An 11291-nucleotide genomic window follows, 5' to 3' on the forward strand; every position below is an offset into this window, starting at 1 on the left:
GAACAGCGTAAACACATCGCAAGTCTGTCAACTTCGCAACCCCATCTTTAACACATCAGAGATCACGAGATTCTGTTTTCAGTTTTTTAAATAATTAATTATGCCAACCAGGGTTTCTCTTGCTGAAGAGGCTCGTGTTTTGAAGGCGCGTGACTCTAACGTTTCTGAGCAATCATCTTCAGACAAGTTTGCCAATGCTGCATCCGTAATCAGTCATGTATTTCAGGAAGCTCAAAAATCAACGTCTGCTCATCGGAAGTTAACTATGAAGTTGCAACATGTTCATGAACGGTCAGTGGCCCATGGCTATGAACATCAATTTCACTTGCACTTTCAAAATATGATCAATCGAATTTTATCAGTGAAAAAGTCAGAGCCGGCTGCTGAAAAAGTAGTCAAATTTATTCGTCAATATATTGAACTAATTACTCAAAAAGGTATTTTTTTTAAAATATTTGGTGAAATTTGCTGTTGTTAACAACTCAGATACGCCTCAGAATGACGAAGATGTAGATATGGATGCAGACAATGAGTCCGAGAGTGGTCTTGGGTTTCGATTTGTTGAGAGTTTGGCACGTCATCTATTACAAGGAATTGATTCGAAATCAAAAGTTGTTCGTTATCGCGTATGCCAACTCACTGCGTCTATCGTTCATAGCTTGGGCGAGGTTGAGTAAGGACTTCTATTTTCTTTAGCGCCAAAAGAGTTACTAACGAATTAAAGTGATGACCTGTTCCAAGATATACGCAGTGCATTTGCCAGACGATTGAGAGATAAAGAAACTTCAGTGAGAGTTCAGGCTGTTTTGGGTCTGTCTCGTCTGCAAGGCACAGATGACGAAGATGAGCCAGAACCCATCGAGGAACTGTTATTGAGCGCTCTACAACATGACAGTAAAGCGTAAGTCAGAACTCTTATTTAATATACAAAAAAAAAAAACTGACAGAATTAGTGAGGTTCGGAGGGCCGTTTTGGTAAACATTGAGAAAACCAACGAAACTATTCCTTACATTTTGGAAAGAGCTCGTGACGTGGATACGACTACAAGACGAGCTATATACTCGCGCATTCTCACCGATATTGGTGATTTTCGACTGCTTAGCATTGGCATGAGAGAGAAAATTTTATCGTGGGGACTCAACGATCGAGATGATACCGTTCGAAATGCTGCGATAAAAATATTTGCAAATGGATGGCTGCAAAATACTGGAAATGATATACTAGAGGTGTGTCACCTTACGCCGTGCTGTTATAAATCCTAACTTTCTTTAGCTTCTAGAACGACTTGATGTGCTCAACTCAAAAATTGCTGAGGATTCTATGAAAGCACTCTTTCGTTACCGTCCTGAATTTCTAAAGCTTTTAAACTTCCCAGGTAATTTTTAAAAAGCTTGATTTTATTATTTGACGATTAACATTTTGTTATAGATACCTTATGGGATAATTTAACTGCAGAGTCAATATTTCTTGCAAGAGTTTTTGTATCTTACTGCAGTGATAATAATGAAGCCGAGATGATGGGCGACAAAATGCCTGAGTTGACTAGACTCGGATTTTATATAGAAAGATACGCGAAAGTCTTGAATGATGATGAAAACAGAACAACCGACCAGGAGTTTATTCTTGAACAGCTATTGCAAATTGCCACTTTTATGGATTTTTCCGATGAAGTAGGAAGGCGAAAGATTTTCACCGTGGCAAGGGATATTCTTTCAAAAGAAGGCTGTCCTGATGTAATCACTGAGAAGGCGGTTATTGTCTTGCGTGAAGTATCCATTCGCGAAAAAGACTTTACTCAAGTTCTAAGTGAAGTGATTTCTAATTTGCATGACAAGACTTTAGATGAAGCAGAAGAATCATTTCATTCTGCGGTATCAGACGTGAATAATAGTGAAGGCGAAGGAAAGCGGTCAAGTATTTTGCATAATCAAGGCGTAATTTCTGACGAGGAGAACGTGAAAGAAATTATGATAACCTTAAAATGCTTAAATATCGCACAATACTTACTTGAAAATGTTGAAAGCTCTTTGAAAACAAACATAACTTTAGTAAACCTCTTGGACAGTTTGATTATTCCCTCTGTTAGAAGTCATCAAGCTCCGATCAGGGAAAGAGGCATTCATTGTCTCGGGCTCTGCTGTTTACTTGATAAAGATTTGGCTATTGAACATATTGTTCTGTTTCTTCATTGTTTCAATAAAGGCCATAGTGCTCTGAAAGTTGAAGCACTTCATATTGTTTGTGACATACTATTATCGCATGGCAATGCCTTGTTGAATGCAAATGATGGTATTGATGTCACTATCGTGACAAAGATGTTTGGCAAAGGCTTGACTGCGGCTGATGATTATGATGTCCAAGCGGCATCTGCTCAAGCATTGGCGAAATTGTTGTTATTTGACGTCTTACCAGACACAGAAGATGCACTTTTGGCAACGATGACTGAGATTTATGAGGACGTGACTTCCTTAAATAATCAGGCGTTACGACAGACTCTCAGTTACTCTCTACCGGTTCTTGTAGAGCATAAGCAGAAGCAAGCTGAATTAAAGAAAAATAAAGAAGATGGTGTAGAAGTTGAAATTAAGCAAGACGAAGACGTTGAAAACGCTGAGACAGAAGATGGAGAGGAACATAGTAATGACATGGAATTAATGGAGGAGGATTAGGTTAGGTGTTTGTATTCAATACCCAGAATTTTTAATAATAATTTAGTTAAACAACGCCGTTGTCGTTTAAGATTCTTTTTTTAGTTACTATAGTTCAAGGCAAAATAAGAAAAATGCTTTCTTTTTTTTTTCCTCTCTATGTTACAACACCACAAGCTTAAACAGAAGTACTGTTGGCCGATTCTTTTATCTTTTCGTCTGCTTTTGATTTCCTTTTCTCGATTTCTTCACCCCAATTCGTAAAATCAACCTTCTCAGGGTTGTTTGCAATAGGGGTCCAAAACGCAAGTGCATCTTCAAGAAGATTCGGCGAATTTTCAAACTTTCTGCCAAGCGGATCATCATCCTTTGCATCCTCCGTAGCATTCTCCTTTGCAGTCTTTTTATTTTCCTTTGCCCGCTCGCGTTTCAATTTTTTTAATGCCTTTTTCTTCTCTTCTTCACTAAGACCTTCAAGCGATACTGCTGCCGATTTGGGGGCCTTGGGCTCATCCACAAGTGAAAGGTAAACCTTAATTGCGCTTTCTGCTGCCTTAATATAATAAGGATTACTATACAATGTATCTTCCCACCGCAAAAGATCAACATATGACCGCATGGTTCCACGTCTGGTGCAGTACTGATGGAAATCAAATTGATCACCCCACCAGTCATCAAAAATTTTCTTGACAGAATGATACCTTTTTAAAGCTAGTCCTGGTTTACCAACCCTGGCGAAATAATCACCTTGCTCGTTTAAGAACCAAAAGGCTTGCATCTCATGTAGATCTGGTACACCATTAGGATGAGTATCGTTCTTGGTAAATAATGAAATCACGGCTATGGCCTCCTCGTTTCTGTTGGCACGTAGGTAATATTTGGCCGCTTTAGTATTGACGAACCTGTCTTGCAGATCTAATTCACGAGCTGCATTCATTGAATCACTGGCCGCGATCAGGTCACCTTTGCGCTTCAGAATTTTGGCTTTAGTCATGTGCAATTCGACTAAAGTTGGAGTGTGTGCAATTGCTTTTTCGATGTACTCAAGTGCAATATCGGCCTTGTCAAGCTTGGAATAATGCTGAGCAAGATAATAAACTACCCAGAGCCATGTAGTCGGCGTCTCATTTTTCACTCCATTAGTGGTACCGTTTGATACTCCGTTAGTTGCAGGAGTGATGGTATCTAAATATTCCAAAACAACTTCATCGATTATTTTAGTTTTTGCTTCATCTGAATAAAGCGGCTTGACGTTAACAAAAGCTGATGGAACTCCTCGAGATAGATATCCAGTCAAATAATTCCTGACAGCAAACTTGAAGTCATCCCCAGTCAGAAATCCTAATGGAATACTCTTAGCCACATCACTATATTTGTATTGCTTGCTCAGAGCCAAATACAATTCCTTTCTTTTATCCAAATCATTCGTCACACCCAGTGCCTTCTCTAACCCAAAGTAATAATCCTTATTGTCCGGATTTCTGTTCAGCAACTTGCGATATTCCTTGACCGCCTCGGCAGAGTTTCCAAGCTCAAGGTTATACAGGGCTCTATATTCAAGAACAGCGAGTTTATCAAACACATTGTCTTCACTTAAATCTAAATCTTCTAACGCATGCTTAACATCTCCGCTTTCGTATATAATTTTGTTCTTGTATAAAAGCAGCTCTGAGTGCTCAAAACGCTCTGCATTTTCCTTCGGCGGACTCGTTGTCAATGTGTTTTCAAATTTGGTCAAAATTTCTTCTGCTTGTTGGTAGTTCTTGACCATATGATAGCCAACAGCTAAGCCGGTCCAATTTTGACGCACACTAGGCTTTTGCCTTAATATTGCTTTCCTCGATGTCTGCACCAAACAAATTAAAAAAATCCAATCAGAAAAACATCAAAATTTCTACACATTTAATTAATACTCACAATCAGACCCTCCCAGTTTCTCATCTGACCCTGCAAAAGTCCAAGGTCGCGCAAAATATTTTGATTGTCTGGATCATATTTCAATGAATGAATATAACATTTCGCAGCTTCTTCAAAGTTTCTTTCGGATCTGTAGTACAGGCCATAAACATGCCAGCATATAAAACTACTCAAGTCGTTTCTTAATCCAAGCTTGATCAATTCATGACCTTCAGCTTTATTGTCGAGAAATGTGAGAATCAGGCCTTTCATAGCCAAAGTCTCACCATGTTCCGGAAAACGTTTCAAAATAAGATCAGTAGTTTTCAATGCCTTCTTGTATTGCCGCTGCTCATACAATTTCAGCACCAGCCGAAAGTTTGCTGCATCTTTTGGTGGCAGGTATCGCTGCTTCGGAACCGTGCTCGTCATGTTTAGCCAATGCTAATGAATGTCCCCAAATTAAAAAAAAAAAACCAACAACTTTTTTCTAAAAATTTAAATATCAGTTCTGCACACTTCAAAGTGTTTGAACTGATGATAACTGAATGATCACAAATAGATTAATACGTATAAGTCATTAACTACCTTAACGTACAATTTTCAAAACCAACTCTCCGAGGTTAGGGTTATATCAATTTGCGTTTGCTACGATCCCCTTAGAAAAGTCTAAAGTTCGAGATTATAGATCACCACTACCCAAACTTGTAAAAGACCTGTTTTCTCGTACAACAACAATGGCAAGCGTTATGCCTGAGCCCCGAATTATTATTGCGATTGAGGCGAAGCGAAAGAGCGCAAATTTGAGTATTCGACATCTTGGGAAACAGTTCAACGTTCCGCGAACAACACTTCAATGCAGAATGGCCGGGCGATCTGCACAGGGCCGACAAGATTAACGGTAAACCGGTTCTGACAGTGGCCGAAGAAGAGGCGATTGCTTAGTATCTACTTCAGCTGGATTTCAGAGGGGTTTTGTTTTGTAGGTGCGACGTACAAGGTATGGCCGATCTTCTAACGGCCAGACGTGGTGCACGGCGCGTCGGGAAGAACTGGGCCAACCGCTTTATTGCTCGACGACCAGCTCTCCGTACGCTTTTTTCTAGCTTCTACGACTACCAGAGGGTCAGACAATGACGCACAATGAAGCTCCTTGACACTAATTTTCAACGCCGTTGATCAATTGGCCAAGGCTTTAGAAGCAAATTGCCGTCAGCTAACACTTCTGAGTAATGGGGGCGACAAGCCCGCCACATTTTGGGCAAAAAAGAGTGTGGTTGAGGAGGAAGGACGCGATGAAGGTGTAGGGGAGGGGTCATCAGAGCGGCGTAAGATCTGTCGCATCTGCCGTAAGACCGGCCACAATGCAAGGACTTGCCCAAAGGCTAGAGATGTATCTGGTTCATCGGATTGCGGCTAGGTTATATGTGTTTGGACTGTTTTCGTAAGGAGTTGTAGGGATTAAACCTTGGAGGGGTCAGAAAGAATGGCCCGCGGAGTGGTGAGCTACGTTATATATAATTGTAAATTAATTGTTCTATCCATAAAATAAGCACCCATGTACATGCAATCCGTTATAAGTTACCAATCTGTGATAATAATGTTTTTAAGCTTTGAAGAGATTCTTGGTCGCTAGTCTCTCCATTAGCAGTCCTCATGAGCCAACTGAAGTCACTTTGTAAACCGAGAGGAATAAAACTACCATCGTTTGTAGTCTCCATGGCTTTTTTAACGCGCGAAGTGTGCTCGAATTCCTTTGCTGCAATTTCGGCTTCATCAACAATGTGTTTATCAACTCCGCACATCGACGCCACATGCATGCCAAATGATCCTGGTGACACTCCAGCTTCCAGCCGGTACAGGAACGTTACATTTCGCTCGCTCTCGTCCACGAGAATGGCCATTCTCTTTGGCTCAACTTCCGGATGTCCTTCAAATGATGCAGCTAATGTTCCGTAATGTGTTGCAAAAAATCCTAAGCTTCCAATATGTGTGGCAATGTGATGTAGTACAGATTCAGCAATGGCGAAACCGTCCGAACTGCTACCGCCACGTCCAAGTTCATCAAGAACAAGAAGTGACCGATTAGTAGCTTGAGAAAGCATTTTTTTAGTCTCCGAGAGTTCCACGTAAAATGTACTTTGGCCTGCAAAAATGTTATCGTTGGCGCCAAGTCTGGTCATGATGCGATCAACTGGCGTCAATCTTGCCTTTTCCGCAGGAACATAACATCCAATTTGCGCAAGGATGACAGCAACGCAAGTCATTCTTAGAACAGTGGACTTTCCTGCAGCATTGGCCCCCGTAAGAAGAGTAATATTGGAAGATGATCCGCCGAGAACAACGTCATTTGGAATGAAGTCGGTGTCGCTCGCATAGCAGGGGTGCCGCAGCTCAGAAAACTCAAGAACACTTTTTTCAGTATCCACGAATTCAGGCCTGCAACTTGGAGTGCCTAGCGATGCAGATGTTTTTGCCAAACTAAATAAGCAATCTAGATTGGCAATTAACTGACTTGCCTTCATCCAATTATTGTAATACTTGTCAAATTTTGAGTACATGCGAAGATTCATATTGTCGACAATTCCTTTATGAATCTCCCTTGCTTCCATCATCTCGCGAACAAGCGTGCGCACCTCGGGCGACCAATAGCGTTTAATTTTTTGCGTTCCGGAAAGCTGCTGCCATGATTTTGGAATAGCGCTAGCAATCCTGGCCGGCACTTCAATCAGATAAATTTCTTTTCCAAAATCTTTAAAGCAAATCTCCTGTGAGCGAAACTGTTTTTTATATGCTCGTAAGTATTCATTGAGTTCGCCCTCGATTCGTTCAATATTGTTTTGCGAATTATCAAAGTCTTCTTCCACGCCTTTCTCGGGAATAATAAGACCTTCATTCTTTGCTTGAGCTCTGTCAAACGCGTCGGCCCATTGCGACAAGCACGCATCAAGCTCTGGCGCACTCTCAAGAAGTCTTCCAATAAGTCCCCCAATTTCGAATTCCGTCTTCAATTTCACAATGAGTTCATAAATTTGTTCAAAAGCTTCAATCACGCGTACAAAGTCCTTGACCTTACACTTGCCGGCGTGAATTCGTGACACAATTCGTTCAAGGTCTGGTAATGAAGCGATTCCTTTTTCCAAAGCATCTTGAAGCTCATAGTTGGAATTAAGCAACTCGATGGAATCTAAACGTGCATTGATATGATGAGTATCTTGAAGAGGATGGCATAGCCAGTTGCGCAAAAGACGTTTGCCGAACGGAGTAATGCATCTATTTAAAATCTTAAAAAGCGTTCCTTGATCACCACCATCAAACGAATTGGCGAAAATTTCAAGGTTTTGCAAGGATTGACCGTCCAAAACGAGAGAAGTTGTTGTTCTTATCGGATCATATTCCTTAAAGTTGCCCAAGGACACTAGTTCCTTGTCGATTTTAAGCATCTTGAGATACCACAACAAACCACCAAAAGCAGATAGTGCCAATGGCTTTTTTAAAGCTGATTTAAGGGCTTCTGGCCAGTGACTATGATCGTCTAGGTTTTCAGCTTCAAAATAACCCCCTCTAGACAATTCTTCAAAGGCAATTTCGTCGTCCCAAAATTCTTGAACTGGCTTTAAATAATTCCAAAGAGTGCCAGGCGCAGAATTGTTTTTGATAATACGCACAGCCATGGAAGATATAATTCCTTTCTCAATTATAAGTTCTTTAGGTCTTAGCTGAGCAATAATTGTCTGAAACACATTATAATCAGCATCATCCTCTACTTCAGTAATGCTAAATACGCCAGTAGCAGTGTCAACAAAACAGATGCCAAATTTGGGCAAACCGTTCTCTGTGACAGATTCCTTAATTGCGACGCAAAACGTAGACATCTCGTCAACAAGCATGGCTTCGTCAACAAGAGTACCACCGGTAAGAATGCAACTTAACTCGCGACGAATAACTTTTTCTTCTTTCTTGCCTTTTTCTCTCATTTCCTTTCCGAGCATCGTCTCAGCTTGGTCTACTCGAGCAACCTTATGACCTTTAGCAATGAACGAAGCAGCCCAATAATCAAACGACATTTCGGGAACTATATAATAATTGTTAATTATCACAATTTGAAAAAAAAATTTATTCAAAAGAGCATACCACCGGCTAAACGCATGTTTGCCCTTCCGTTACCGGCAAGCTTGAGGTCGAATTCAGAGTGTGCAATATCGGCATCTCTTTCGTACAACTCATAAAACTTTCCCTTCTTGAAAAATACAACCGTATTAAACATTTTCGATTTAACTTCCCAATATTGGGTTTCAAATGCAGTAAACTTGTTCCAAGCAGATTTTGGCACGTAGAGCGTCCTAGGATCGTAATCAGGATGATCAACAGGATGACCATCTGCATCGCGAACGTCGACAAGCCAAGAATAACGTTCCTCATTTTCCGCTTCAAATGATTTTTTGGCAGACTTCTCATTGTTAGGTTTTGCTTTGCGATATTTCGGTTTTGAAGGCGGCCCTGAAGCACCGGCAGCAAATTTGGAAGCGAGACTAGATGATGATGATGATTTAGGTATCTTATTAAAATCGTTCTTGGTTTCAGAAATTTCTAGATCATCTTCGTCAATAAAATTGTATTCTGCGTCTTCAACTTCGGACATATCTAGAAGTTTTGGTTACTATCAAACGTCACGAGAACAAGTTAGGTATACACACGTTCAAAAGAATCGTTCTTTTCAGATAGAACAAACTCCTCATCTGAATCGTCCACTGCGGTAAATCGCCTTCGCTTATGGGTTTCTGTGTTACAAGTTAGAAAAAAAAAAGAGCAAATGGGCATTGAAGTTGAAATATGACAGTGACTTACGCGTCGAGTCATGCTCATCTTCATCTGACAATTCGCTGTATTGTACACGAGCTTTCTTTGCCTGTGACTGTCATTAGCTTCTGATAATCAAACCTTCCGTTTATAGCAAACAGTAATGTTACCCTTCGTGACGGTGTTACCAAATCGCTCGTGTCACTCTCCTGTGGTGGCTTCTGTGAAATTACTCGTGCAGAAGGAGTCTTTTCAGGAGACGGCAAGGAAGCTTCCGAGTCGCTCTTTTTTAAGTCACCGGCCAATTCATTGTCTGTAACTGGATCGCTATCCAACGTCGCGCGTTGCTTAACATCGTCAACGGCGTCATCGACTTTAGCCGGTTCTGACTTCTTCACTGTCAATGGCTTGCCAAAAAAACTTGCCAAAGTACGCTGCTTCTTTCCTGAAGAAGACAAGCTTGACAAACTAGTCTTTGATTTTGTCTTTGACGACATCTCTTGTATAAGATCTATTGGAAAAGTGCAGAGGGATGAGATACGCGAAGCGTAGGCGTGGACGCGAAGTAATGAAAGTACAATGTTACCCTACAAACGCGCAAACGCGTTAACCATAAAAAACTCAACGCTTTACAAATATGAATCGTATGTATAATATATTGGTTGTATGATTGATAGAAGGTTGCGATTCATGCCAGCTAGTAAATTTTTACAATGAATTCAAAGTGAGCTCCTAAATGTATAGTGTCACTTTCGTTTGTATCTTTCAAGATACATATCGTCGAAGCAATGTATATAGACGTGTCAATGGGATTGATTGTTTTATATAAATGAATATATAGCCTTCCTTGATAATTAAATTTTGCAGAGGAGCCAAAGCTTCTTTTGCACCACTTTTCTAAAATTTACAATAAATGAGGAAAACGCCTTCGTCCATGATAAATTGATAAGATCCCTCAATATTCAATACATTTTCTTTATACAATATACCCAGTTTCAATGTCAAAACAAAAAGATTTTCAATGGCGATTACAAGTTGCTGCTTAAGAGTTTGGCTGCGTGGACTACACCCTCAATTATTCATTTTGATTAAAATTCAAGACGAATGCCTAAAACTTAACCCGGCTGTCTAAAAATTTTAAAATTATCTTGCCAGAAACTTTAATCGTTTGAGGCAAAAACAGAAAGATTACTACGTTGCTCATATAGTACGTATATATAACGTAGCTAGTTACCATTGTGATAAAATTCCTTTATTGAACAATATTGAGACGAAGTTGTCCAGCATCCCCGAGGATGTACTCCAACAGTCAACATTTTCGATTATAATAAAAATTATCTTTGGTGCGTTCGTCGAACAATCCATATATTTTAGTTTAAAAAAAAAGAAAAACCTAAAAAAAAAACCATCGTGAATATTTTAAAAAAAAAACTTACAGTGTTGTGTTTAAAAAAAAATTTGATCCAACCGCGAATCGAACGCGGAACCTCCTCGGATTTATGCTCACTAATGTGAACGAGACGTGATAAACCGTTACACCACTGGACCAATTCATAAAATCTCAATACTTTTTAGTTATTTTAAAGTCAAAAGACTTCCAAACTTCAAATCCCTGTTGTCGTCTTTGTATCGGATATTTTGCTTTTCTCTTCATCTTTCTGTTATATTCTCTGTTTCTTCGTTCCGTTACACCATTTTTGGTTTATTTTCGTTTGTCTCAATTTGTTCTTTATTTTCTCCTACACTAAGTAGTCAATACAACATAGGGCATTCTGTGTCCCTTTCTAAGATAAAAAAAAAAAACAAATGAATGAAATCATTTCTCTACGCCTTCGGCGCGCAGAACCCAACGGAGACGGCTCGGATAGCCGATCGTACAGGATTTTCACTCACCGGGCCTACTTTCCGATATCTCGGCATCCGTCTTGGTACGACAGATTTCAAGG

The 11291-nt window shown here is 40.1% G+C and overlaps 3 protein-coding genes and 1 non-coding gene across 4 annotated transcripts; 1 reads left to right on the forward strand and 3 right to left on the reverse strand.

The window, feature by feature from the left end:
* The first annotated feature begins 47 nt into the window (after positions 1 to 47).
* Positions 48 to 2787, forward strand: V1514DRAFT_337160 (nuclear condensing complex subunit). Its single transcript, XM_066928632.1, has 6 exons — positions 48 to 437; positions 487 to 673; positions 725 to 901; positions 954 to 1227; positions 1274 to 1376; positions 1430 to 2787. Exons 1-6 carry the CDS (start codon positions 101 to 103, stop codon positions 2668 to 2670), a joined length of 2319 nt encoding a protein of 772 aa, XP_066781263.1. The 5' UTR covers positions 48 to 100; the 3' UTR covers positions 2671 to 2787.
* Positions 2339 to 5110, reverse strand: V1514DRAFT_311646 (NMDA receptor-regulated protein 1-domain-containing protein). The gene is made up of 2 exons (XM_066925797.1): positions 4567 to 5110; positions 2339 to 4495 (listed from the first exon to the last, which is right to left on the reverse strand). Exons 1-2 carry the CDS (start codon positions 4975 to 4977, stop codon positions 2828 to 2830), a joined length of 2079 nt encoding a protein of 692 aa, XP_066781264.1. The 5' UTR covers positions 4978 to 5110; the 3' UTR covers positions 2339 to 2827.
* A 951-nt stretch (positions 5111 to 6061) lies between these two features.
* On the reverse strand, positions 6062 to 9636 carry V1514DRAFT_337165 (muts domain V-domain-containing protein). Its single transcript, XM_066928633.1, has 5 exons — positions 9516 to 9636; positions 9394 to 9454; positions 9243 to 9326; positions 8680 to 9189; positions 6062 to 8620 (listed from the first exon to the last, which is right to left on the reverse strand). Exons 4-5 carry the CDS (start codon positions 9185 to 9187, stop codon positions 6120 to 6122), a joined length of 3009 nt encoding a protein of 1002 aa, XP_066781265.1. The 5' UTR covers positions 9188 to 9189; positions 9243 to 9326; positions 9394 to 9454; positions 9516 to 9636; the 3' UTR covers positions 6062 to 6119.
* A 1168-nt stretch (positions 9637 to 10804) lies between these two features.
* V1514DRAFT_t96 lies at positions 10805 to 10893 on the reverse strand. The gene has a single exon. It is a non-coding gene; the product is annotated as a tRNA-Val (tRNA).
* Positions 10894 to 11291: the final 398 nt, after the last annotated feature.

Source organism: Lipomyces japonicus (genome assembly GCF_038497905.1).
Source record: "Lipomyces japonicus strain CBS 7319 unplaced genomic scaffold V1514scaffold_56, whole genome shotgun sequence".
NCBI lineage: Eukaryota > Fungi > Ascomycota > Lipomycetes > Lipomycetales > Lipomycetaceae > Lipomyces > Lipomyces japonicus.